Source organism: Eutrigla gurnardus (assembly GCF_963514095.1).
Source record: "Eutrigla gurnardus genome assembly, chromosome: 11".
NCBI classification, from domain to species: domain Eukaryota; kingdom Metazoa; phylum Chordata; class Actinopteri; order Perciformes; family Triglidae; genus Eutrigla; species Eutrigla gurnardus.
The window spans coordinates 14,599,267-14,625,834 of NC_139925.1; the positions used below are offsets into that span (position 1 = coordinate 14,599,267).

General features: G+C 43.8%; 1 protein-coding gene across 1 annotated transcript; it reads right to left on the bottom strand.

Annotated features, from left to right (window-relative positions):
- Positions 1–2,623: 2,623 nt before the first annotated feature.
- On the bottom strand, positions 2,624–25,857 carry pcnx2 (pecanex 2). The gene is made up of 41 exons (XM_084021785.1): positions 25,611–25,857; positions 25,396–25,572; positions 23,778–23,980; positions 22,932–23,049; positions 22,789–22,825; positions 21,038–21,543; positions 20,724–20,918; positions 19,975–20,466; positions 19,717–19,891; positions 18,698–18,848; positions 18,464–18,606; positions 17,862–17,940; positions 17,526–17,661; positions 16,310–16,452; positions 15,963–16,116; positions 15,816–15,848; positions 15,451–15,622; positions 15,227–15,337; positions 14,841–14,932; positions 14,317–14,426; positions 13,716–13,824; positions 13,134–13,226; positions 12,874–13,024; positions 12,594–12,735; positions 12,298–12,475; positions 12,038–12,146; positions 11,819–11,948; positions 10,406–10,464; positions 10,072–10,287; positions 9,745–9,998; positions 9,276–9,509; positions 8,761–8,864; positions 8,323–8,467; positions 7,911–8,141; positions 6,839–6,996; positions 6,487–6,603; positions 4,942–5,120; positions 4,416–4,582; positions 4,226–4,300; positions 3,552–3,728; positions 2,624–3,033 (listed from the first exon to the last, which is right to left on the bottom strand). Exons 2-41 carry the CDS (start codon positions 25,546–25,548, stop codon positions 2,863–2,865), a joined length of 6,402 nt encoding a protein of 2,133 aa, XP_083877911.1. The 5' UTR covers positions 25,549–25,572; positions 25,611–25,857; the 3' UTR covers positions 2,624–2,862.
- Positions 25,858–26,568: the final 711 nt, after the last annotated feature.

Here is a 26,568-nt window from a genome sequence, read left to right on the forward strand (position 1 = left end):
GGAGCTTCAAACAGCAGCCGGTTTGTGAGTGAAATAGATTGTGCAACTTCCTCGAAAACATCTCAGAGCCCTGTGTCCCAAACCTTCAGGGCTGTGCTGTCCAAAGATCTGATTACTTTTCATCGTGACTTTTTCCGATCAACAGTCGACAGTGCTCTGAGATGCAGGGAACTCCTTAACTGTAGCATTGAAATGACTTTTCTATCTTATTAGGTCAAACCTCGATGAAACGACGTCCTCTGTTGTAGAGTATCACAGGAGCGACTCGTCTCATCTGTAGTCTCATCTCACAGGGATGTGAATTTGTACTTCACTGAGCATTTATCGGCTACGTTGTGAGAAACATTTAATTATGTTGGTTTTGGCAATTCTCTGCATGATAGTATAATACAGATGTGACTGTTGACTGTAAGGACAGTAGAATCCAAATTAAATAAATATTTAAACCTAGTTTAAAAGGTGTGAATTTGTTTTCTTAAATACTCGTGTTTCTTAACAAACTTACAGTCGCCGTGTTAAACTGTAAAACTGTGAAATACACTTTTCTTGCTGAGAGTTGGGCGAGAAGGACGACACCGCTGTTGTTTGTGCGCTGTGACTCTACAGCCAGCAGGCACTTAGCTTAGCTTAGCCTGGCTCTGTACACATGTAAGGCCCCCTAATTGTGTTTGTTTAATGCATACAAAACCAAGTGCAAAAAAACAACAATTCACTTTTTAATGGGGGATAATGGATCAGACTGTCCCATAACGAGAAATTCTCATGTCTACTCTCTGCAAGTCAAGAAAATAAGTGTATTTCACAAATGTCAAACTATTCCTTTTAAAAAAAATTATTAAAAAAAAGTTGAGCCTTGAAAGAAATAAGAAAAAAACTAGGTTGAATTTGCTCGACATACTGGTTAATGCAACTTTCCCAGGAAGTGTAACAATACTTAGTGTAACAATGGTGGATAAAATGTGCCAAATTGATACTCCCCCTTTTTGTTTGGATGTAAAGCTGTCAAAGGAATTGTTGGAAAAGAAAATCACATGTTCTGTTGGTCTACAAAAACCCATTTTGGTCTTTTCACCTTGCTGCCATGGGTTTTTGTGTCATCTCTCTGCATCATCTGCATCCGCATGACACTTGGATTACAAGCAACCATATCAGATCCATCTGAAATTGTAACTCACGAAAAAAAGCTGTTTGTTATTTTCTAACTTGTTTTGTACTATTTTAATTTATTTTAATAGCCAGTTTATTTCATTTATAGTTTTTTTTTTCCTTTTATCTCAAAAGAGGCAAAAAATGTGTTGTTCGTCAGCCTTTAACTTCACGAGTCACCGTTACATTAACGTTAACAATCTCTGTCTCTGTTTACACTATGAAATTTTCTTGAGAAAACTCTCAATCTATGGTAACTCCCCTTGAATATCTGTCATTTAAATAGTGCTGCTAGAGAAAGAAATCTAAATGTAACAACTTAAAATAAATACTTAATAGATTTTTGCCAAATGTGACTGTGTCTTTCTTTGACTGTGTGGTATTCTTGCTATAGAATCTGCAGATTTGTTGTTTTGGAGATGCCAATCCACCAATAAAAATAATTTCTGCAGAATGTCAAAAATAACTTATGAAAGGGTGATGTAGCTCTCCTGGTGGCGACGTCGGGTGTGGTGTTCTGTCGATCCACCACTTCGCTCCAGCTCCTCAACTATCTGATGGATTCACAGGTAATTTTGTACAGACATTTGTTATCCCCAGATGATGAATCATGCTTACTTTAGGGATCCACTGACCTTTCTTTGTAGCGTCACCATGAGGTTGCCTTGACTCGAAATATCAGTTATCAGATATTGACATATATATCAGATAGTTTAAAAAAGGAAAAATATTAGATGGATTGACATTAAATGTGATATATTGTTTTTTGGATCTTAATTTTGATAAATATCTATACATTGATTTCTTGTTAACCAAACATGTGTTTCATATACATGTCTAAGAATGAGTTTGTGACCTTGCCAGAAGGTCTCAGGGATCACATGGTGCATTGTCTAGGTGTCGGAGGGGTCGGATGCGTGTTTTTCCCGTGTACATCGTCATGTTCTCCTCAGCTTCGGGATACAGAAGACTCTTCCTTTCTAGGACTTCGTGTGTCGCCTTGATGGGTTCTTTTTACAGGTTGATGTTGATAACACCAGGCCCATCTTCCAACCTTCCTCTCTGGTGTGTTTCAGAGTTAATTTGTCTCCTCCCCCAGCCGATTGTCCACGTGACGGATAGTCTCGCACCACATGGGACCAGAGAGATTTGTGCATGAGCTGTTTCTGCCCGTCAAAGCCCAACTAACTCCTGCCTGTTTGGTGAAAGATGCAACCGCTACAACAGTCTGTCTATCACAGTCCAGCAGCATAAGACAATCAGGCATCAAATACTGGCCTCAAACATTATGCATCATCTCAGAAAGCAGAAATATACATCATTGTTTGTTAGACAGAAACTGCATTAGATGTTGCTTTGTCTCCTTTGAAGGGATACAGGATGATTTCAAGTGAAAAAAAGGGATGTATGGCATTATTTGTGGGGAAACGAACGCATTCAAACAAAAGGTGACATGGAAATAGTGAGAAAGAAAAAGGCAGCCTCATTTAAAAACGTCTTTATTTCATCAACTGGATCCAAGATCATGTTTTCAGACTTGTTTACATTCAGACAAGGTGAGACCACATGCTGAGGATGTGAGAGGAGGCAGGTTTGTGTGCACGGGTGCTCAAACAATCCTCTTTATGTTTGTGTAGGTGTGTAACTTTTCACAGTCCTCTCTGTATTATGGGCACAAGTATGTGTGTGTGTGTGTGTGTGTGTGTGTTCTCTCTCTCATACAGTCTTTTGGTCCGTCGCCTCTGGGGCTGAGACGGATGCTGAGTCCTCTTGGGTCTCGTCTAATTCCTGGCTGATGCCTCGGTCGACTGCCGGCACGCCGTCTTTCACCGTGGTGACCGCGTTGGTGTAGCTTGCGTCGATACTCTCGTAAGGCTCTGACGTCCACTGAGAGAGAGGAACAGACACATTCAAGGAATAGTCTTTGCTTATTTTCTGTGCTGTACTTTCCATCCTGAGTCAAAGTGAAAGAAAATGTTCTCACCGTGAAGAAATATCCTAATTAAAATGTGATTAAATAAGCTATGGGACTTTACAGTCTCAAGCCCAGTGCCCCCCTAGAGGCTGCAATATTGATTAAACCTCCCATTTAAAAGTGTTGAAGAAGTAGCAGTCTGCAGTAATATGTTGATGTTCATAGAGCATTTTGCCAGTAGTGGGGCTACTGGGGGGTTATCCCCTCTGTGGATGGGATAATGAGCTACAGCGATGTCGTGTGAAACACTGACATTTATGCCTTAGGCCTCACGCTTCCCGGTGTGCTTCAAGTAAATGTCATGATGACCTATCCATTATATTCAAATACTTATTAAGGCAAAGTTCAACATTTTGGAAAAAGGTTAATTTGCTTTCTTGATGACTTATGTCCGTTCTGTCTCGTGTCCACCTGTCGATTTGTCCCCTACCTGTGTGGCTCTGCTGCTGGACCTGTGTGAGGGCCCCAGGGCGATGTTGACGCTCGATGAGGACTGTGTATCGGTGGTGTTGCCCCCTTCAGCGGCCGACAGCCCAGAGATAACCAGGCCACTCGAAAAACTCCGCTTCCCAAACAGCAGGCTGAGGGTGGACGAAGACGAGGAGACCTGGGCAGAGACGCCAGTGTACAGTAAGAATGCCTTGTAGTCACAGTTCTTCCTCTCTCGTTTACGCACATTCTCTGAAACTCATATTCTCAGAACTCTACTCATAATTCCCAAAACACACAAAAGGCAGAAATCTGCAAAATGAAACCCTCATGATTACACCCTGGTCGACCAAAGTGGCTCAAATCTCATAAGAGATGACGGCTTTCCTTGGTCCTGGTCTTTCTCACAGAACAGAAGAGGTTTCAATCTCGACAATTGTGCCAAATGTTAGATAACTGTGTGTTCTGAAAATTGTGGTTGTAAAGCAGGAGATCTGCTTGTATTTTAGCAGAATTGGTTAAGCGGGTTGGTACATGAGTTACTGCTTGTGGTCATCGTGTCTCAACTACCAGTATCAATGTGTAAACATTTGAGAAAAACTGTCAAACACGAGAACCTCATGAGTAAACCACGTGTTGAAAGTCTGGATGCATACAAGTGTAGAAAGCTGGTACCTGGCTGGAGCGCTGCTGATGCTGCGCTGCCTGGAGCTGCGAGCTGATCCCACCGGCTCCTGAGAGACGAGGGACCTGAAAAGAGAGCGGCATCCTCTTATTGCTTTAGTCTCTGTGTGTGTGTGTGTGTGTGTGTGTGTGTGTGTGTGTGTGTGTGTGTGTGTGTGTGTGTGTGTGTGTGTGCGATTACCTGGGAGAATATAGAGGCTATGGACGTGTTAAAGGACAGCTGACTGTTGGACAGACGCTGGACGAGCCCGTGGGTGGAGCCTGAGTCCAGAATGGGCCCTGATTGGCTGGTGACGGGCGGGCGCTGACTTTGAGGCTGCACTGACCGACTGCGGTACTCTCTCCTGGCTGCAGAAACACACACAAAAATTAGACATACTTTTCTTTTCTTTTCATACATTTTCTTGTCATTGTGCCCAAACACCTAAATCATGTGTGTAAAGTATATCTATCCAAAGGTTGCTAACATTAGCCAATGCTTTAAAGGCAAATAAAAAAGGGAACACCTCAAACTATAACCTCCACACATATATATAATACCTTAACGTGTATCTGTATTGTATGGCATGTTTCCGTGTGTATTTCATATCCAAATAAAGACATTTTAGGAGGTGAATTAGGTTCTGGTTAAGGCTTCAGTAAGGGACTCAGAGATCAATAGTGATCAGTAGAGGCAGTGCGACCCCCTCGTGTGTGCTGGTGAGTACCGGCGTTGTGGTGCCGGTGGCTGTGTGTGGTCCGGGCTCTGTGCTGGTAGAGGCTCAGGCTGTTGGACGTGACGGAGGACGGGCGGTTGTGGCTCAGCGAGGACGAACCGCCGGCACCGCAGTCCACGTCCTCCATGTTCACACCACTGTTGCAGCTGGTCAGGTTGTCCTTACGCACCCTGCAGAACAACACACACACACACACACACACAGCTCTGATTTATTTATTCATGTCCACATCACTGCAAGGGACACAAACTGGCAAAGGGCCATCAAAAATTTAGCAAGCCTCGACTGTTCCAGCTGGTAAACCACACACACACACACACACACACACAAACATAAAGAGAGAGTCGTTGCGTAACTGTGCTAGCATACGTGACACACACACACACACACACAGCCTTTAAATTAGATAAACGTGTTCTAGCTGGCGAGGCACAGCCCATCTCCTTATTTCCCCGGCTACTTACCGAAATTAAGACAACACCTTTAACTCGAGGCCCAAGAACAGGATTTACAAACTAATCTAATCTCAAAGGAAAACTCTCTAAGAAGCTTAAGAGAGAACCACACACACACACACACGCACACACACACTTAGCTGACCCGCAGAGGTTAATGCAGAGCCTATACAATAAGCTATGCTGAAGGTAATGTGTAAAAGAGGGATTGATAAACAAGAGAGTGGATAGAGGAGGAGAGGGACGGCGGGGAGGAGAGTCAAAGCTTTTGGCTGCCCTCCCACTCTGCAATCCTCTCTTCCTCTCATGTGTGCACTCCCTCTGTCCCCGTGCATGTGTTTAAAACTGCATTAAGTGAGTAGTTTTAAAAGAGAAGTCTCTCCCCGGCACTGACTTCCACTAAGTCAATATCTGCGAAGCCACAGACGAGCACCCGCAGCTGCAGCCTGCACTTCATCCGGATACAACCAGATGAATAAGAGATTATGAACATTATGACTTTTTGCCTTTTTGAACATCAACTTAACCCTAAGGTTATGTTTTACCATTGTTTAATCAGCTTGATACTTAATCGTTTTTCCTAATTTTACAAAAATTGCTCATAAGGATGATTTTGAACTGAACAGCAGTCAGAAATGGGAACCAACCACTGCAGGTGTGATGGACATGTTGTACATGACACTCTATGCTGCAGGTAAGGCGGTAGCTATTTAGCACTTTTAAAATAAACTCATATCTCATCATGAAATTCAACTACCCTGAGACATCTTAGCTGCACAAGATGAAGGACATGCTGAGTAATAAACCTCAGCTGGAAGTAATTACACATATGACCTCTGAGACTTTAAGAGGCATGCAAATGCCCACTCTAATTAAACTGTGCTGGTATCTTATTCAATGAGCTGCAGGTGTTTATTCTAGAAGCCGATCCTGTGAACTGTCAGTACTCAACTAAATAGAAAATGACTGTAGCGAGTGAAGAGAGAAGAGCACTGCGACAAGGAAAAGACTGCACTTGTCTGAGGCGGGATGTAATGCAAGTTTTTCAAAATATGCATAAAGTTATTTCTTTGAAACCGACCGTAACCATTTAGAGCAGAGCCAGGAGCGAATGACGTCCAAGCTTAAAGCGCCTCCTCCGATGCTGCGGAGCGTGCGGTGTGTTCCCGCGTACGACGTCGTTAGTGGTGACACATACCTGGAAGACAATGAAAGAAATACATCCAACAACATCAACTAGTAATAAATCCCCTAAAAGCTACACAATGTTCCTTTTAAATACAAAAGTAAAAGCAATATTTTTTTTAAATTTCAAAAACCTGCGACAACTACATATATACAGTATATTCATCAATACAAACGTTAACTTTAATCCTAAAGCTTGGTGATGTTGGTGCCATGCTGGACTGAGAACAGCTGTGAGTGACGCGTACATGGGGTATCCCAGTGGCTGGTCGCAGGACGAGTTCACCATGTTCCTGAGCGCCTGCTTGGAGTTCTGGATGCTGCCGCGTTCTGGGTTTCGGTTGCGGAGAAACACCAACTCCTGCTGCTGTCCCGCCCACAGACCTCGCACACACTCTTTATTGATCTACAGAGAGAGGGGGCAAAAGAAACACATACTGATTTTTTTAAAGAGCTATTAAGTAAATAAATTTATCATCCAATTGCCTCCCGTCTGCAGCTCTTTATTAAAAGCATATTAAAGGGAATATTGGGGAAACACATGTATTCACATTGGCTTAGAATAAAGTCTGTGGCAGTGTAGCTTCACATTTGATAAGATTGTTGATGAAAATGTTGGACAGTTCCTTTAACACAGAGATCTTCTGCAGAGTTATAGAAGGGAGTCCCCGAAATTATACCAATAATTAATAATCCCCAAACTTTTTTTCTTCCAAAATTTGTCCAAAAATATGCATTATCATTAATACAACATCTAATAAGCAAATATAAATGTTAATTGTTGTGTAAATGTGAACTTGTGATGTAGAAATGCCAATATCGAATTACAATTCTATAAATATATGAATCTGTCAACAGTTATTATTTTAATGGCTTAGCATTGTATAGATACATCATTACAAAGCACCTTTATACATGGCACCTTAAACTGCACTACACACTATTATTGACAGGTTTAATAAGCAACGCAATGTGATATAGGGGGTCCCTCCGAGGTGTCACTATCAGCCAAGGGGTCCTTGGCCTGGAAAACGTTGAAGACTTTGATTTTGTAACTTTCAGTGCTGAGAGATAAGCAGAAGTTCGAGCACTTAGCAGTGCAGAGTCAAACTTATCGACTGACCACTGTTATGCTCATTTGGTACAGACATTAACATTTGCAAGTGTGCACTTTTCTCATCCTGCAACTCAGGCACAATTCAGACCTACTATTTCCATATATTCAGTTGAGATGGGCTGCAGAGCTGCAGCTCACACCAGAGAGCCTTTCAACGTTGTCTCAGCTGACCACTCGGGATCCTATTTCATGTTTGCACAAACCTTGATGACCTTGAAGCTGAGGTGGCGTTTGTATAGCATGATGATCTTATATTCGTCCGTGCCGTCGTCGATCACGTGTCTCAGTGTGAGCAGGGTCTCGCGGCTGGACAGCACCGCCTTGCGCCAGGCGGGGTCACTCTCGTGACAGATGACCAGGCTGCTGCGGTAGTTGGTGATGGCCTCGTACAGGATGGAGGCCTCCTCGGTCTCCTCCAGGCAGGTGAAGTGATCCTGAAGGTAGAAGAAGGCATGATGGAGCACTTTGGATCAGATATTAGGGGGAAATATCCATTCCGGGGATGAGAAACAGCCGTGGTGAAGATATTATTAGAATGATGCTGACGTGTTTGCTGAAGAGTATTTAGTGGAAACAGGGACACGCCCAGAGTTGCAACAGCACAGTTCACTCTACCTGGTGCAGTTTGAGGCTCATCCTTACTGCAGGAGCCACCACCTTCTGCAGGAGGTCGAGATCAGCAAAAACCCACTCGTCTTTGGTGGCGATGCGGAAGTCGCCTTTGAACAGGGTGTTGAAGCCGTACAGGAAGGACTCCAGACTTTATGGTGGTGAGAGAGAGAATATGGATAAAGATTTAGCTGCTAACGCCCCCCTCTGGTGTATCCGTCAAACTGCAGGTTAATATCTTCTGCCACTGATGATTTGTTATCATTTTCAGCATGTTTATAATCAGCAAATTTCAATAATAAAGTGTCATTTTTGCATTTATCTAAAACACATGAAAGCGACAAACTGTTTATTCATTCATATCACCTTGAATGGTGAAAATATACGTTATGCTTGATTACATTTTACTGTAAAAATACTCAATTCATTCATCTCATTGTTCACCTGTTGGACATGTTGTGTGATGCCGTGCCGAGCGATCTTCTCCCCAGGACCGAGAGAGCGTAAGACAGAGTCACCAAAGGAGAGTCTTCATCGCTGTCTACAGGCTGGAGCCAAACACAAAAACACAAAGCAAACACGAAGACGAAGACGATTATGGATTGTGGAGCAAAATGTTCTTTGTATGAGAAAGGGATTACGAGTGTGACAATTTGCAACTTGAATTCAAGTTTTAATTTGAACTCGATTTTTAGCTTTACCCGGATAGAAATAGTTGTCGTAGTAGTACACCCAATACAAGCACAAGGTAATTATTGTTCAGTTTTTTCCTATTTTTTATACTTTAAAGAGCTCTTTTTGTATTTCCTTTTTTGTAGAAACAAAGTGCAATGCTGTATATGTTTTGTTATGCTGTAAGGCAACTCGATACCCACTCCTCTGTGAGTTATTCAAGGCTACACCCCACTCCTGCTCTACTCCATAATGAAGTCTAACAGAATAATCTGTAATTGATGTACCGTCTCCATCTTCCCAGCACAGTGCTGGATCCACTCCAGGTAGACGTTGCAGAAGCTGGCACGTGTCACACCCTGCAGGCAGTGCACGTAGTCCTCGTCGATCTTCACGCTAAAGACCTGCGGGTCGCGCTCGATGTGATGCCATTTGGTGTAGGACTGCAGCGCCTCCTGGACGGCAGCATCCTTGAGCCAGGTCGACAGTTTGGGAGAGTGGACCAAGTAGTAGATAATACTCTGAGAGGAGGGGGGGATGGTAGAAAAGAAGAGGGACGGTCCAGACACAAGCAAAACATACTAAACACAAGGAAAGCACCAGAGACTGAAAGGGCTACAGCTGCTGACCTAATCCTGAGTTAAGTTACCCAATATGTTACCCTGTTACCTAGTGAAGAGGTAATACTCTTTGAATACTGTTGTAATTGTATAACGACTACTGCATGATACATAAACGGATACCAGTGACACGTACCTTCAGGTAGTAGGTGATGAGGAGCTTTCGGAGATCGTACACTTGTAGCATGGTGGCGGCATTGTTCTCACTGATGCTGTAACCCTCCAGCAGGTACTTGGTGGCCATCACCTCCCAGGCGAGCCAGCGCAGGTTGAAGGCTGCGTTGCACGACAGCATATGGGGCAGGTGACCCGGCTCGCAGCAGCAGCACGCGTCGTCTTCCTCCACGCCCTCCGTGATGGCCTCCACCTCTCGCTGCTGGCAGTATGTACCTGGGGATGGGAGGGAGGTGCAATCAGGTCAGTACGAGACGGTACGAAGGACGTAAGGATGGTCAGACCGTACCTCTGAACTCCAGACCCCTCAGCTGGAACGTGACCAACCCGTTGCCGATCTCGATGAGGTGAACCAGGGCATTGAGGTAGTCAGAAGCCAGGATGAAACAGTCGCCGGCGCTGTAGTTGCCCCATCGGCCCAGCATGAGGTCGCCACACAGTGAGTGCTGCAGCGAGCGAGTCAGGTACTCATAGAAGATGGAGTTCAGGTTGCTGTCATCACACCCTACGAGAGAAAGACAGTCAGCTTCCTACCATTACTGTACATTCTTCACTATATTGAGACCGTGAAGATATGAATCAAAGAAATGATGGTCCTAACCGTGCAGTTACAAAGCACTCACCTGTCTCTTTATCTACTTGGGACACCAGTCTGCTGTTGGAGTTGTCGATACGCTTTGTGCTGCAAGAAAACAGAGACAAAAAACAGTCCAAGGTACCATTTATGCTTCAGTGTAAAACCATTTCCAAGTGTTTCACATAGAATACAGGAAATAGAAGTTAGTATCTAGTTTTGATCAAGCTTCTCAGAAAGAATTTGTTCTCTTCATTTTGATATTATACCTTTCGTCATATCATTGAAGTTGTAAAACCTCCACAGCCATCAGACGAACTGAAATGTCAATATTTTAAGTCGACTAAACTAACTGTAGTCTCGGTTGTTTTCGTCATTTTTTTTGTTATCTCGGGGACTCCAGCGGAGATGATGCTGACAGTGATTTCAATGAGTCATGAGTTCCAGACATCAGCTCTAAATATTATCTCAGGCTGCTTCACGGCCAATCATTGAAGTTTGCACAACTAAGCTGCAGGTATTTTCGGAGTGGATCTAAGTGAGATGAAGCACAAACGGCCTCATGTCAGTGAGTTATGTTGTGTAAGTGCGAGCGAATAGATGTAGGTTGATTTCTCCTTCAGCAAATAAAAAAATGTTGATGTTGTTGTTAGAATTCCTAAATTATATGAAAGAAGTCATTAGGTAATTTATCTGCAAATCTTCAGAAATAGGTGACAGATATATGCTTTTCTTCTTCTTTTTTTATAAAAATCTTAGTAAGTTCTTGCGTACAAACTCTTTTTAAGAGCTGCCGAGCCTTTTTTTCTTTTCTGCACTCTCCTTAGCAGGTTCTCACGAGAAATTATAAAAATAATTTTGGGTTGATACAATAAATACGGCCTAGTGAACTGTTCCTGATAACTTATTCAAAAGTTTTCTGGATTTGCTCTTTTGATTTGCAGAATATTCTTTAGAATAGAAACACTTCCAGAAGAATTAAATATGAAGGCTGTGATGTGTGTACTTTATAAAAAATATTATTTTAATTATGGCACAAGCTTTGGAGGCATTATTTATAGTAATAATAATGAATGTCTGGCTAAAGGATGTGAAATAATTTTTTCGTCAAAAACCTTCAAATCTTTTTGGAACCCCAAACCCAATTTCTCCCACTACATTTATTCATTATAGGAATTCCGAATGTAATGAAGTGTGGCTATTTAATGTTGATAGTAATGGTTGGTCTATGTCACAGAGAAATAAGCTCCTGTCTATCAGGCTGGCTAACAGCACTGGTTAGATTAACTCAATCCATTGTGGTTTTAGTCTTTTCATGGGATTTCTTGGCAATCAGCCAATTCTTTAACCAGCAGCGTTTCGAGATTTCCTAAATGGAGACTCACAATGTGAGTAGGAGTTTCCCAAACACCTCCAGGCTGTTTAAGAAACTCGCTCCACACTCACTCATCGGGGGCCTTACTTGTAATTTCGCTCCCAGAACTTGATGGGCCGCGGATAGGAGGAAATGAAGATAGCGCTGCCCAGGAAGGGAGCCAGCGGGGTGTAGAAGACTGTGGTGAGCAGAGTCTGGAGCAGCAACATGGCCGAGTCTGGACAAACACACACTCCGGTAAAGGAAAACAAAGAAAAGCAGGTGCTGATGCACTCGGACACACATGCATCTTAGAGAGAAGGATACGAGGCACAGCAAACGGCTGAGCAAATGCGTGGAACGCGCTGCCCCAGGCGATCTGCCAGGGAGCGATGTATACCAGGATGAAATGGAGCTTCAGCAGCAGCTCACGCATCTGGACGGAACAGGGAAAGCACACAGTCAGGGTCCTGTAGTCCTCAACACAAGAGTCTGTTATCTAACCGCCTGTGGTCAAATGCTGGCCTATAGAATCACTGCAAATGTCATATTTCGTCCACACAGTATCGAACCCTGCTCTCTCTCACCTTGTGGAAAACGATAGACATGATGAAGAAGTCCAGCAGGAAGCTCTCGGAGGCGTGCGGACAGTCGATGTGGAAAAAGACGAGTGTGAAGAGCAGCGTGAGGAACTGGAAGCTGGGGTCGCAGAAGGACGAACGCAGGAGTTTAAGTCCCGCGATGGTGGTCAGGAGAACGTCACAGCTGGAGGCGGCACAGACATGAGGTCAGATACAGCAGGTAGTTCACCACACACTCTCTGGATGACATTTGTGTGTGTGATGCTGTGTGGGTGTGTGTGATGCTGTGTGTGTCCACTCACTGGATTCCCAGTTTCTTGCGGTGACTGAGGGCGAAGCCATCATTTGTGAGTGCGCTCAGCACGATGGCGGGGTACACCACGTACTTCTCAAAGCACAGGAGCCCCACGTACAGTCGCTCGAACCACATCAGCACAGCGTCCTCTGTGACACAAGCAAGGATAACCAAATAAAACCTTTCAGCTTACTAGATTAGAGAGAGACCCGCTCCAGGGGTTCCACAGGCATGTTTTTCTCTTATTTAATCGTGTTTAATCAGCTATATTCAGTGGGCCTGCTGACCTCTGGGTTCAAACTGGTGGTACTCCTTAGTCTTGAGAACCGGGTGAGAGATCCACAACCAAGGGTGATGCTTCCTCAACTGGGGAATCAGGTAGTGGGTTACAAATCCCACCGTCCCGGCAAGAGCGTACAGCACAATGGTCACGAAGGGCTGGGTACGTAGCGAAAGGAACGTGACGGAAATTAATAATTGATCAAAACACAAAATGCGGTGGAGATTAAAGTTAAAAGTTAAAGACGGAGATTATGGAGGATCTCACCTTGAGAGACAGAAACACAGTACTCGCGGTGATGGCGAAGGTCAGGATGTAGGCGACGGAGCACACAACGACATCCGACAGCAGGATCTCCTTCTGCAGAGCACAAGAGGGGAAGCTGCCGTCATTAATAATCCACGCCGAATGAAAACGTTTATCAGACTAATTTATGTGCGAGGTTCTATGGAGATCAAAGACACTCGAGAAGACTTAAGAGCTTCACGATGCCCATTAATACTGTAAAAGGTGGAGGGAGGCTTGTTTCCTCTCATGCATAATTCCCTGTAATCTCACACAATGAGCAACATTAATAATCAACAGCAAACATTGTTTCATTATCTCACCTGTAACGCCGAGTTAAAACACTCTGCCCTCTCATACACAGAAAGCATGAATTCCACAGCTCAGATGCAAAGTGGTAATGAGTATTGATTTTTCTGGTGAGAATCATTGTGAGCTGAAATTAACTAAATATGACTCTGCTGCTGCAATAAAAACAAACAAATAATAATAATAATAATAATAATAATAATAATAATAATAATAAATACATCAGTTAACTGCTGCGTAATCATCTTTAGTCACCATAGAGTTCTGCAGTTTCTCCGGCAGTGGGTCTTTACTCTCCGCATCTTCCTCCTCCTCTTCCTCACCCTCCACCAAAGCCGGCATTATCTTTGACTTGACCAGAGACCTGTAAATAAAAATGTCACATGTGTAGGATGATATATTAGGAATGAGAGGATTAGTTGTAACATAAAGAGATTGCTAAACCAAATTAAACCTCATGGCTATATTCACATTTTTATTCACATAATTTATGGAACAAATGGAAGAAAATGTGCATTTTTTTTGTAGTTTGACTACTGTTTTATTTCTAACCTTATCCTAATTAAGCTTTCAACAGCTAAAAACAAGCCAACTAGAGCAGAATGAGTCAGCTCACATGAAACTCAGCATTAAATTATATATTAACAAGAGTTTAGTATATAAACATCATTCATCTGCCTTCATTTCTTTGATGGATTCAGCTCTTCTCTTTTATTTTCCCCAAGCACGTCTAATCTTTAAAGATTACTGAGGATAATGTGTATGGAAACCAGGCCCAGTGTGGGCGTTCACACACACACACACACACACACACACACACACACACACACACACACACACGCACACAGATACTCACAGTAGTACAGACGGGTCGCTGCTCTGTCGGCTGAGGTGGTAGGAGAAGACCACCAAAAGGCCACAGAAACCAGAGAACAGAGCTGGGGTGTGCTGCTCATCCCACGGCTCCTGTATCCCCACACACACACACACACACACACACAAACACACACACACACACACACACACACACACACACACACACACCAGAGTGAATCATACCATCATGTACCTTTTAGAGTCGGACCTGCTGCTTTTAGAACTCGCTTTAAAAGCTTCTTTCCTTCAGTCGCACTATTGTATTCACTGCTGAAGGATGACGAGCAACACTTTGTATTTTTCGCTTCACCTCTGTTTTATTGCATGAGTGAAACAGTCTGGCAGAAAGCTATTTTTAACTGAACTTCCAGTTTGTCTTTTTATCCGATAACCAAGAGGATGACAATCAACAGGGAACAATGAGAAGAGGAGAGTAGAAAAGGCCATATTCATACATCTTCTACCTGTGTTCTTTTTTTAGTTGTGTGAGCGGTGGATTCATACCTTGAGAGCTCCGAAGCAGAAACCGTAGAGCAGAGACAGAGCGATCAGACTGCGTAGGATGCCGTAAACTGCAGAGATGAGACTCGTAGCGGCTGAGACACACAAATTAGAGATACTTATAGTAATGAGAAAGTGTCACTTCTATTCTACTTCTAACTATTCTCTTGTTCAGATTTAACATTATGTTTTCAGGGGCTTTAAACACTGAACTTAAAAACACCGATCAAGATGAAATCATCTTTTATGAGGTCGGTAAAATGTGCAGCAAAAGGAATAGCGTTGTGACAGGAAGAGTCGCAAACCCACAGATACATCCAGAAATAACACTTAACAATAAAAACAATGTAGGATACTGAGATCGTAAGCTCCGAAATAGTTTCGCTAACCTGTCCCTCCAAAAAAGTGCATGTCAATCTGCTCCAGCAGGTAGATGGTGAAGGTGTTGATCTGAGGGAAAAGGCCCACCAGGAAGGTGATTGGGAAGCAGTAGGTAAAACCTGTTTCATGCGTTAAACAAAAGAAATGTTAGGGTCTGTAGAGGACAAATGACCGTTTTGAACAGCAAAATAAAATCAATAATGTCATTGTCTCCTGGGCCATGTATCCCTACCCACTAGCAGGTCTCGTAAGAAGCCCAGCGCGTCGTGGCAGACGATGGTGACTCCGTACAGGGTGGAGACGGGCAGGTCCTTCCTCCTCAGCAGCTGCTCCAGCATCCAGATCAGAGCACAGAAGATGCAGAAGTAGGCTGCTCGGCTGTAGGCCACCAGCTGGTTGTGTCCCTGGAGGTCATACACGTGAACAAAACAGCGTAATCCACTCAGGGTAATCCAAACATATGATGGAATACATATGTCCATAATTGAGACGGATGGATGTGTGCATATACGTTTTACTCTGACTGTTTCGAGGAGTTTGTTTTGTCGTCACTCTAATAATGTTTCTGACTCAGTGAGGAAGGAACGTTAAACTCACATGGGTCGGTGAAGCTGCATCTGGTTGAACACTCTGCAAGACAAAACCACACAAACAAAGTTCAACGTCAAAGTTCGACTGAGAGGAAGGGAACTGGCGATGTCTGGGGTCACCATGAGCTCACACTTCATTCATTCCTTTTCTTACCTTCAATAAGGAATACTGGCAGCTGGCGATGACCAGGCAGAACTGGAAAACCCAGAAGTCTTTGAAGCAGCCGTGGTTGAGGAGCACAAAACCAAGGAAGGAAACCAGAAAGGCCATGAAGACTGCAACTAGATTCTCCAGCACGTCTTGGTTTCTATACAAATACACACACAAAGGCATGGAGCTTTTAGACAGACAGTATTTCCTTGCTCATAGTCATGACAGGCAGGAATTAAGGGATCAAATTATTGCTCAACCGATGATTAACCTGAAAAGACATGACATGTATTGATCATGAACATGATGTTTGATCTCTAAACTTGAGTTTTTATTTTTTGGTGTATTACCTGTCCAAAAGGGCCAGCAGGGTGAGTCGGTCATATAACATGTTAATCCACTTCCCAGGAAACAGTTTGAGTTTGTAGTAAATCTTCCTGGTGGGTTTCTCCTGAGTGGACGTCTCTGACGACTCGTCCAAAGAGTCTTCTTCCTGATACACAGAAGAAAAAAAACAGTTATACTTAAGTCATTCAACCGCAATGATACACGAACGCCAATGGCGTTTTTCTATCGGTGCAATTCTCATTTCAAAACACAAATAAGATCATTATAAGTAGCAAGAACACACAGGGAGGTGCACTGATTATTCAGCAGAGAGTCTGTTGTTTTCAGCTTCAACAACCAAGTCCAGCAGTGACGTAGACCGGTTCAGGACTCATCATCTGGCTTCTGTTTCAAACTGACTCTAATCTGATTTACCAGTTTATGGTTGGCTATGATTTACAGAAAAACACTCTCTGCAGACTTTGCCATTAAACTTCATGTTAACAAGTAGAAATGCAAAGTGAATCAGCATTTTAATGGCCTTCTTCAACTGTTTTTTAAATTTTTTTGATGATGTTGTTATTTAAGTATAAATTAACATGTATTTGCAGTTGTTTAAAGCGTATATTTAAAAGCAGATGTTTCTTTTTATTTGATGATTAACATTGTATACATTATTTAATGGATTCATTCTAAGTGTTTTAATCATTAATAATCAATTATCTAGTTAAACGTACCTTGTGGAGGTTTTTTTTGTTTTTTTGTTTATAAGAAACAGTTTCAGTATAACACACCAAAACACATCATGTGCATCCTCGTCTTGAAAACATTTGCAAAACCGATTTTCGGTATAATTTGAAACATACATTGTTAACACCTACGTTTGCTTGCAAACAGCCTTGTTGTTCACTCTGTTTGTTGAAACACTGCTACATTTCTTGGCAGGTAACCACCCCGGAGAACTGGGTATCATGTCACCCGCCTGCTTACACATGCACGAGTCCTTGTGTACGTGCACAAGATACTACCAAAACAGTGAACCACTGAAAAACATGGCTCCATGGCACTTCTATGGAATATAAGTGGTTGTAAACCGTCAGGATACCTTTAAATAACAGCTTTAAAACCATTTGGGAGACCCTAACACCATACTACCATGCATTTGTTTTATTAACATGTTCTGTCTTCAGTCTTAGATCATTGGTATACAGAACAAGAAAGAAAAATAAAAAAAGACACCTGGAATATCTCAGGATGCGTCCTTCGTGGCCGAAGCCTGTGTGCAGGGATGATGCGTCGTTGGAACGGACAGTCAGCGTGACCGCCCGCCAGGCCGTCCTGGCACTCTGAGTTAGAAGATGTTGACAGCAGGTCACTGAAGACACACACACACAAAACAGGCCGATGTTAACGTGTGGAATAAACCTAACGACCAAGGCAGTGGTAAAATTATTTTAAGATGGAAGAAGCGGGAAGAGAACATGCAGGAAGACAAAGCAGGAAAAATGAAAAAGTGGGATGAAAACATGGAATAATTTGCTCCAGGGAGGAAAAGGAAGAGTTGGACAGCAGTACCACATGTTGCCAGTGATGAGCTCCGCTCCAAGCGGCAGGTTGAGAGCTCTCTCTGCGTACAGCTTACGAGGCCTGTCTCCTGGAGAGACAAACACAACGTTAGACTTGTCCCACTATTGCTCTTTGAATGGGTAATGTGCAGTAACTGACACTCAGCTGACGATTTATGGGTGGGATTCAGTTTTTTTTTTTACTACTCAGACAGAAATGTTAGACTGAACCCTAACTGAACAAGTGAACAGCTAAATATGTTTGGAGCCGTTCCAGAATAATGCCATTTAATCTACAAGCCTTTTGAGCTGATTCAAAAAGTGAATCCATCAGCTCCTGGCAGAGCCTTCCACACATACTGTGTTGTTGTTCAACAGATCCAAATATCAGGCTGTCCCAGCACAAACGCATTCCTAAATTATGGATGGAGTCTATTTACTCTTGTTTCGCTGTAATGTTATAATGTGCAGACACTATGATTTCTCTTCTATCTTTAAAACGATAACAGACATGGATGGTTGACTGTATTAACAGCACCTCATTGTTGCAACATTAGTTTGTCTCTGGCACACAAAAAAACACTGTTAGTCATTCAAAGGGGGGCTGCTTACTGTGTACAGTGTGGAAGGTGTAGGCCTCTTCCTTGTTGGTGGCCTCTGGCCTGCAGATGACCTGCAGCATGGAGCTCTCTGATTGAGAGGTTTGCGAAGGCAACGAGTCGTAGTCTGGATCCTTCTCTCTGTCTGTTTGTGGACTGCAGAAAACACAATCAGCTGCAGATCCCGGATTGGATACTGAATACAGTTTTATTTTGGTGAAGTGTGTGGGTTCAGTGGCACGTGTACCTGTCAGGAGAGACGATGGGGATCGGTGTGGGCGGTACAGCCTGTAGTGTGTCGGTAGGCAGACTGGTGGGCGGTTTGGGTCTCTCTGGTTTCTTATCCGTGTTGCTCTCCGTTGTCATCTCATCTTGTTTGGAGGTATCGCTTGGATTCTCTGCAAGTTAATCAAATAGTCATGATTTTTATTGGAATAACAGACAGAAATGTCTGTATAACCCCGATTCACCTTTTAATGCATTGTACAAACTATATTCTTGTGTTGGGGAAGGAGATGCTAATAGTGCTCAACCCCCAGAGGATTATCAGCTGACTCTGCACTTCTTCTTTTTTTTAGTTTTAGTTCAGGTCATTGTTTGGTTTTATGGCTCACAACTGTTCTGTTTTGGTTGAATCTCACCTCTCTTCAAAGCAGGCAACTGTATTAAAGCACAGCTTTGGATGCTAGGTTACCTGCCCAGCACCAAAGCAGGCGGGCTACGAGGTGAATGGAGCTGGTGGCCATTAAAACAGAGCTAAAAGGAGGGTGGAAATATGACTCATTGGCTGATGACCAAAAATAAGATGCCAAATGAATGCTAATGTTACTACCTGAAAAAAAAGAATCGAAACCAGAGGAATTATTTCAACAGTATTAAAAGTCTACAGGCCCACTAGCTGCCACCACAAGTTGGGCTGGTCCATTTGTCCTATTTAACCAAAGTGGTTTATACCAACTGAGTGACCTCCTGACCAACATTAGCATCTTTAGGGCCTAAGAGGCTTAAACACCCTAATAATTTCACCTATACAGAATATGTTATGTTATAATGCATAATAATAACATCATGATGAGTATAGTTTCAGTCTGGAGTTTAACTTTATATAGGTGATGATGCACTAATGGCACCAGTAGGGATTTATTACCACTCATAAAACAATGCAGACATTGCACACTTATATGTGAACATCTTGCATCAACGCAGACTCTATATAATATGTAGATAACGGATGTGGAGGTAAAGCAACTGCTTGCTGAGATTCACCTTCCTCTGCAGCTCCCACTTCCTCTTTCCGTTCCGTTCCGTCTTCATGTGGGTTGGCACCTCCCCCTCTGGTGCTGAGGGACCCCAACAAGGAAACAAACTCCAAGAAGTTGGATTCGTTGGGAATCTGGCCCTCCTTCGCTTCCAGATCCGACTTGGAACTGGTCATGGTGGTCTGATAGAGAGACACGTTTTTACATGTATGCATGGACAGACGGATGGAGACAACTAGAAACAAAGACAGAACTGCCAACATACTGTGTTATGTGAGCGGTCTGAAAGCAGCACGGCGTCTTTCCCACTGTCCATGCTCAGCCCGCGGATGTGAGTCCTCCCGCCGGGCCCGTAGCGGCCCAAAGCTGGCGGCAGACGCAGGAAACCTTGCGAGTCCACATTGGGATCGAGGGGATCCGTGTCGTCGTGCTGGGAGTGGACATCGATACCCGATGAACTGTTATCATTTGTCAGCTGCGGGCTCTGTGTGCTGTCTTCAGTCGTCTGCATGCCGAGATGTTCCTGGTCCGGATCTGGACACTCTAGTGTGGTGGACTCAGATGTCGTCGTTTCTCTACACAGGTGAAACTCTTCGCTTTGGCTCACCGTCTGTTGCTGTTTCGGGGTTTGCTCGTCCTCTGATCCGGCCGCCTCTTCCGCCTCTTCCACCTCTTCCCTCTCCAGCTTCTCCTTCTCCGGGGAGTCGAAGGTGATGACGGGGATCTTGATGTGACACTCTCCTGCATCCTTCTGAGCCTTGTAGGACACACACACACACAAACATGCACGTCAACAACATCTCTGCTCATCATTCATAGAGACATGAGCTCAAACATCAGGGCATTGACATTTGGATTCAACTGTAGATTCCAATCAATTGTTTTACTGCAGGAGCTTTGTTCTGATTGCTATACATAAAAAGAGCAAAAATAAAGTAAAAGCTTTGTCAATAATAAACAGGATGTTAAAGTGGTTAAACGTGCTTCATGAGGAACAATAAAAATGTATCGTACCTGTGCGTTCTCCAGAAGGCTCTGCTTGACGCTCTCTTCTAGCTGAGCAGCAGTCTGAGGGTCACAGCTCATGGTGATGATGATCTTGACTGTGTCGCTGTCGTCCAGACGAGCTGACACCAGCCCCGGGCCGGAGTTGTCCACTAGCACCACTTCAATCTCATCGGAACAGTACGTCTCCTCCATTGGCTCACCCTGAGAGACAACAGGTAAGAGTTTCTACCCGCCATGTACAAAACAATCACAACGCAGTGACAGACACCCTTCAAATTAAAAGCTCCCAAATGAAAACATCTTAGTCCTGGGAAGCCTACCTGTCCATGAGGTTCAGGGATGTCAATGAAATCAAACTGGTGGTCCTGGGGAGTCTCCAGGGAGTTATTGTTGGCATCTGGTGGCTGTTTTTGCCCCTCACTCTCCTCCTCACTCTCATCTTCACTTCCCTTGGAGGGAGGCAGGCCTTCATCAGCTGTGTCCCTGTCTGCAGTCTCTTTAGCGTCACAGTCTTCTATCCTGAGCTGTTCTTTCTCTGTTGTTCGCTCCTGCTCTGATTGTTCCCTGTCAGTCGCCATCAAAGAGCTCTTAGTGGTCATTCCTTCTCTCGCCACCACATTTTCAGTCATTTCCACGTCCATTTTCCCCATCCCACTCGCAGACGCAGGCCGCATATCTTCTGTTTCAGCTCGAGATGAGGGCCTCTGCTGGGCCTGCAGCAGGGGGGCGGCCTGGTCCGGATTGGGGCTGGAGAGGTCATCTGGAGAAGGGCTCGGGTGCAGGCCTCTCTCCACAGGACTCTCATCTACAGCACTCTCACCCTGTCCTGAAATGAAATGAAATGCTAAATTAAATTCTGGATTTAAATGAACAACTGATGTAATCCTAAAGTGACTGCCATGGAAACATTGCAGTCTCTTCTTTGGCTACAGTGACAAACACACAACATCCACACTGTATTTGCCAGTGACATAAATATTTTCCCATTAAAAGCAGAAGGGGGACAAATCCTTTTGCTATTAAAAACAGACACTTTTGTTACAATTGTGCAATCTTCTGATGCAACACACCAGCAGCATTTTTATCCCTTTTTTTTAAAGTAAGATGACTTTGTTCTGTCAGCGCATGAGATCATACCATTACTGGAAGCAGTCAGCTGGCCTTTTTTGGCGTGCTGCTAGTTCTGTGCTTGTCTGAGAATATTAACAGCCATGATGTGTTTGCAGAAAAGGAAGTTGTCAGTCTACATTGTCTGAGGGGCCATCGAGTGCATTCGGGGAAGAGGATAATTGGCTTCCAGCAGCACAGATTGATTCCGGTGATACACTACACAGAACACTTGTTCCCCTAAATGACACGCAGGGCTTCAATAGTGACAATAACTAGAGATGAATTGATGACGACCTGGGGTTAAATGTTGCGCTGCATCAGGCTGCATTTCTACACGCTGTCTTCATTCCACGAGTGTGTACTTATCAATTCCACTAATTCAAAGTGTCATTTTAGCATTCCACACAATCAATAGGGAAGCAACTCTCTAGAAAGGGATAAAAACTGCTTAGTGTATTAGTCATTTGTACCTTGATGCCAGACTATTCAGAGCTGCCAACAAATGTTGGAAATACAAATAACTTGCTGTTATTGCTTATCATTCTGTCGACTCTGTTGTTCTTTCTTATTGTCTCAGTAAAAAATATAATACAACAAGAAAACTACCAATCTCCAAATGTGGCAGGATAATTATTACTCAACATTCAGAGAAGATTTGTAAAATTCCACACTCTTTTTAACAATTTTGGGGAGCGAGTAATGAGAAGGGAAGAGCTTAAAGACACAGCAGTAACCTGTTGGAAATACGAAGCAGTCCAATTCAAACACCCAAGGAAACTGTCCTGAGCCTGACTGATGAAATAGCAGAAATAGTTATTCTCAGTTGTTCTAATACTGGTAATTGAGACGACCACTAACTTATGTACCAACAACCTGAACCAAGTCTGCTAAAAAACACATTTCCTGCTTTACACCCAGCTTGCATGTATCTCAGTCAAAGCCAAAGAAAGATCAGCATCACCTCCCACAGTCTTCCCTTCGTCTGACTTTGAACAGTCCTGCAGGGAAGAGAAACATGTGATTACCATGAGGACGGAACGCAGGTCAACACTGTGTTTTCTGTTCTGTACGTCCATATTCGTAAGGTGTCAAATGTTCACTCACCACCCCAATGAGTCCCGGGTCGGTTTCGGTCTGTTTCACTGTCACCTGGATCACCGGACTGGTACGTTTCAGAGCCAACATCGTCATGGCAACACTGTCGGGGACCGTACTGCTCTTCCTATGAGACGAAGAGATAGGGGGTGTACGGAAGTCCAAACATAAACACATGCTTTCAGAAGAAGAGAGAAGGAAGAAATCATATGACATCCATTTCCAGCATCTTATATTTTGAATACGAAAAATCCACTCATTGATAGGGATGAGGAAGCAGTAAAAAATACTGTCTGGACTTGCTGTTTCATTGTTCCACCAGCATAGAAATGAAAAGAAATACAGTCATACAGTGAACAAGAAGTAAAGGATTTTCTTGTATTGGTCTCTGAGCAGATCGAGTCTGTCAGAGCGGATTGGCCAAATGAAGATCACTAACCTCCCCTCATTAATTCACTCACTCTTTGAAAGTCAGTGGAAAGAGTCCATATCCGACTCTGAGATCACAAAACCAATCTGATCCCACAGAAAGAGAAACTTATAATAGGAGTCTAAAAATGGTAACAGTATTAGTGGCAATATTCCAAAAGGAGTTATCAGGCCCAAATGTACCATTGCATGTTAATAATTAAGTTGTGTCCTCAGTGATTTAGCCCTATGGCCTAGATTTCGTAATGACTAACCTGGCAGCGGAGCAGCTTGAGGCACAAGGAGCAAAATTACCAGTTTGTCAAATGTATATATGGTGTGTAACCCTCTGAATGACCTCCAATACATCCATAAAGCCGGGAGATTTTTCACACTGATCCATCTGACTGTACTTTCAGGATAATACGCGTGCCTGAGTGGGGTCACCTGATGCTGGCGGGCAGGCAGGAGTCCGAGGCATTGCTTTTCTTCTCCGGAGCCTTGCTGAGATCAGAGAGACTGCTGCGGACCACCGCCTCACCCTCGTCAAACATCAGGTGCAGACGATAGTTGGCCAGCTTCATGAGGATGAAGAAGATGGTGATGGAGGTACAGTAGATGCTCAAAGCCATGGTGGTAGGGGGCAAGGCCTGTAGTGAGGAGAGGAGCTTCGTCATATTCAAGTCATCATTCGGAGTCTCCTGACACCACGAGAACTGTGTTTGATTTAATGCTTCGAGAATCTCTTCTCAGCTTATTTGATGAAATTATGCAAAAGGTAAGCTTATTTGCCGACAGTTCATCGGTTACATCGTGGGCTCAGTGAGCTACAAGATCTAATATGATTAACTGGTGGATGAACGATGTTTAGTGATCCTCAGGGGCGTTATGGCTCATAAGGAAAAGGAAGATTGAAGACCAAGCATCTGCATCATGCTGAAACGTGAGTCATACTGGCCTGGAGAGATTCTTGCTGTGTTGAATATGGACACTTGATGTCTACAGTACAGGTACAGATGTATAGTCCGGTGACAATTATGCTTGTGATTGTTCCTTAACTTGCCATTGTTATGTTTTTGCGTTGTGAGCGACCTTGAGATAAAATTGCTAAAAACAACCTGAAATTTGAAACATAGCACACAAAGCGTGTGTTGCTTTTTTTCAGGGGAATATGTGAGTGTTTTCAAACACTCTGTGAAAACTGTCAGCAACAACATTATGATATAATTTTGGCATCAAAGCTCTTAAACGTCACTCTCACATCAGAATCTGTCGCTTTGCTAACTCGCTAACTTTCATTCTTGGCTTGCTAATTTAGGGTTATGGGGGTTATAGTGGGGAGCAATCCACTTCACATAATCTACAATATAGATTTTATAATCTCAATAAAACTAGTTATTGATAACACTCTGTTACGTAAATAATATTTAATAATAACTGTTATAACTGTTAATAATAACACAGTTACATGTATTTATCACATGCTGTAACAAAAAAAAGCTGCCATCGGTCTGATCAATAAATGCATGGTCACCCTTTCAGTGTTGCTTCATTCCAGTTATACTTCATCCCAGCTAAGGTCAAGGTGTTTGACCTATAGAAGCATCCCTTCCCTTCATGCATACCACCATCCTAATGTGGGACTATGCCTGCAGCATTTAGAAACAGAGGTTCTCTACTGTATCTCCACATCTACAAGGTGAACGACTAACAAAGCCCAATAGAAGCTCCTCAGTCTGGATATTGACGCTGGGAATATTTGCCATGACACGAAAACATCAGTGAACCTCAGTTTCACGCCTCCTGGATTCTCCCACATCCAGGAGCGGCCATGCGTTCCCTCACTGCATGCAGGGGGAAATACTGCGACAGTGTTTTTTTTTTTCTTCTTCTCTCAATAGCAACCACACAATCAAGGGTGTGAAATTCTCGCACAGCCGCCGCACGTTTGTTTTTTTTCCAAGAAGGGATAAAAGCGCGCATGACCAAACGCTACCCATGGCACCACGAGCACCTTACACCCCCTTCGCGGCCTTGAACGTCATGTTCCCTCATGGAAACTCACCAGATGAAGAGACAGGGGCAACATGAGGAGAAATATCCACAGATAGAGGTGGCAGGAGTTGTTGAATTTGTTCTGGTCCGGATCGTGGTACCAGCCCCCGGTCACAGATGCCCAGACTCCCTGACGCAGGGTCTGCACAACCTGGGAGCCCATCTCTCTGCCTCTCTCCTCCTCCTCCTCCTCCTCCTCCTCCTCTCCGCTCAGGTTGGACAGACGGATGATGCGGCTGCTAGGCTACAGTGAAGTGATCTCCTCTAAATCATGCTACCGTCGCTACGCCTCCATGTTGGGGCGGTGCAGCGCGTCTCCGGAGCCTTTTCTTTCATGCCTCATCGCTCGTCCTCGGCGTCGTCCTCCCGTCTGCTTTTTCCCATCCCAATGTCGATTCGTCCATTGCTGCTGCCGCGGTCCTCATCTTCGTCCTGGTCGTTTCTCTCCTTCTCCCTCTCCTCGATTGCTGCCTGCACAGATGCGCAGCTCCGACTGCCTCCCCTCCCTCCCCCACTCCTCCTCGCCGCCTCCCCTTCTCCATCCTTCCCTATGATTCGCACCTTCAGTATTTGTCAGCGCACACGCGCAGCCACAGCTAGGCGGGTTCAAGTCAAGCCACATTGTGAAATCGCCTGATCATAGGCTATATTATTATTATTATTATTATTATTATTATTATTATTATTATTATTATTATTATTATTATTGTTGTTGTTGACCTATGTTTATGTTTCAAGCTGAATCCGCATGGAGTTGCTGTCTTTGTCTATGTGTATCCTCCTGTCGGCTACATTTCTTCTTGTCAGTCCTACATTAAAAAACAAATCCGAGTCAAATTCCTTGTGTGCCTAAATACATCGTAAAATAACAGTGTAGGCCCAGTAGTGGTTTCATTTTCACTTTTTAATTATCTGTTTCACATGGTGTGAATGGTGTGGAGAGGAGTGTGTGTGTGTGATTTTATACACTCTACTATTCCCATAATTTCCCTGAAGGCGCGCTCTCCTCGCACATTCCTATAGTAGCTCCTCCCTCCTCCCCACTACTGCGGCGGTCACGTGTTATGTAATCTACCAATCAGAGCGGCCCTCAGCCAGCAGCGAGAGCAGCAGCAGCAGCAGCAGCGTCCCTCGGATCTTCCTCCGTACAGCCACTGCTGGGTCCAACTCCGTCTGGCGACAA

What these genes read in the sequence shown, in the direction of transcription:
- pcnx2 (XM_084021785.1), bottom strand. Translation starts at nt 25,548, where the DNA reads ATGGGCTCCCAGGTTGTGCAGACCCTGCGTCAGGGAGTCTGGGCATCT. An exon ending in CTTACGAGACCTGCTAGTGG is followed by an intron (nt 15,338 to 15,450) that starts GTAGGGATACAT and finishes CGCATGAAACAG; the next exon opens with GTTTTACCTACTGCTTCCCA. An exon ending in CCAGCAGCAGAGCCACACAG is followed by an intron (nt 3,034 to 3,551) that starts GTAGGGGACAAA and finishes CCTCTCTCTCAG; the next exon opens with TGGACGTCAGAGCCTTACGA.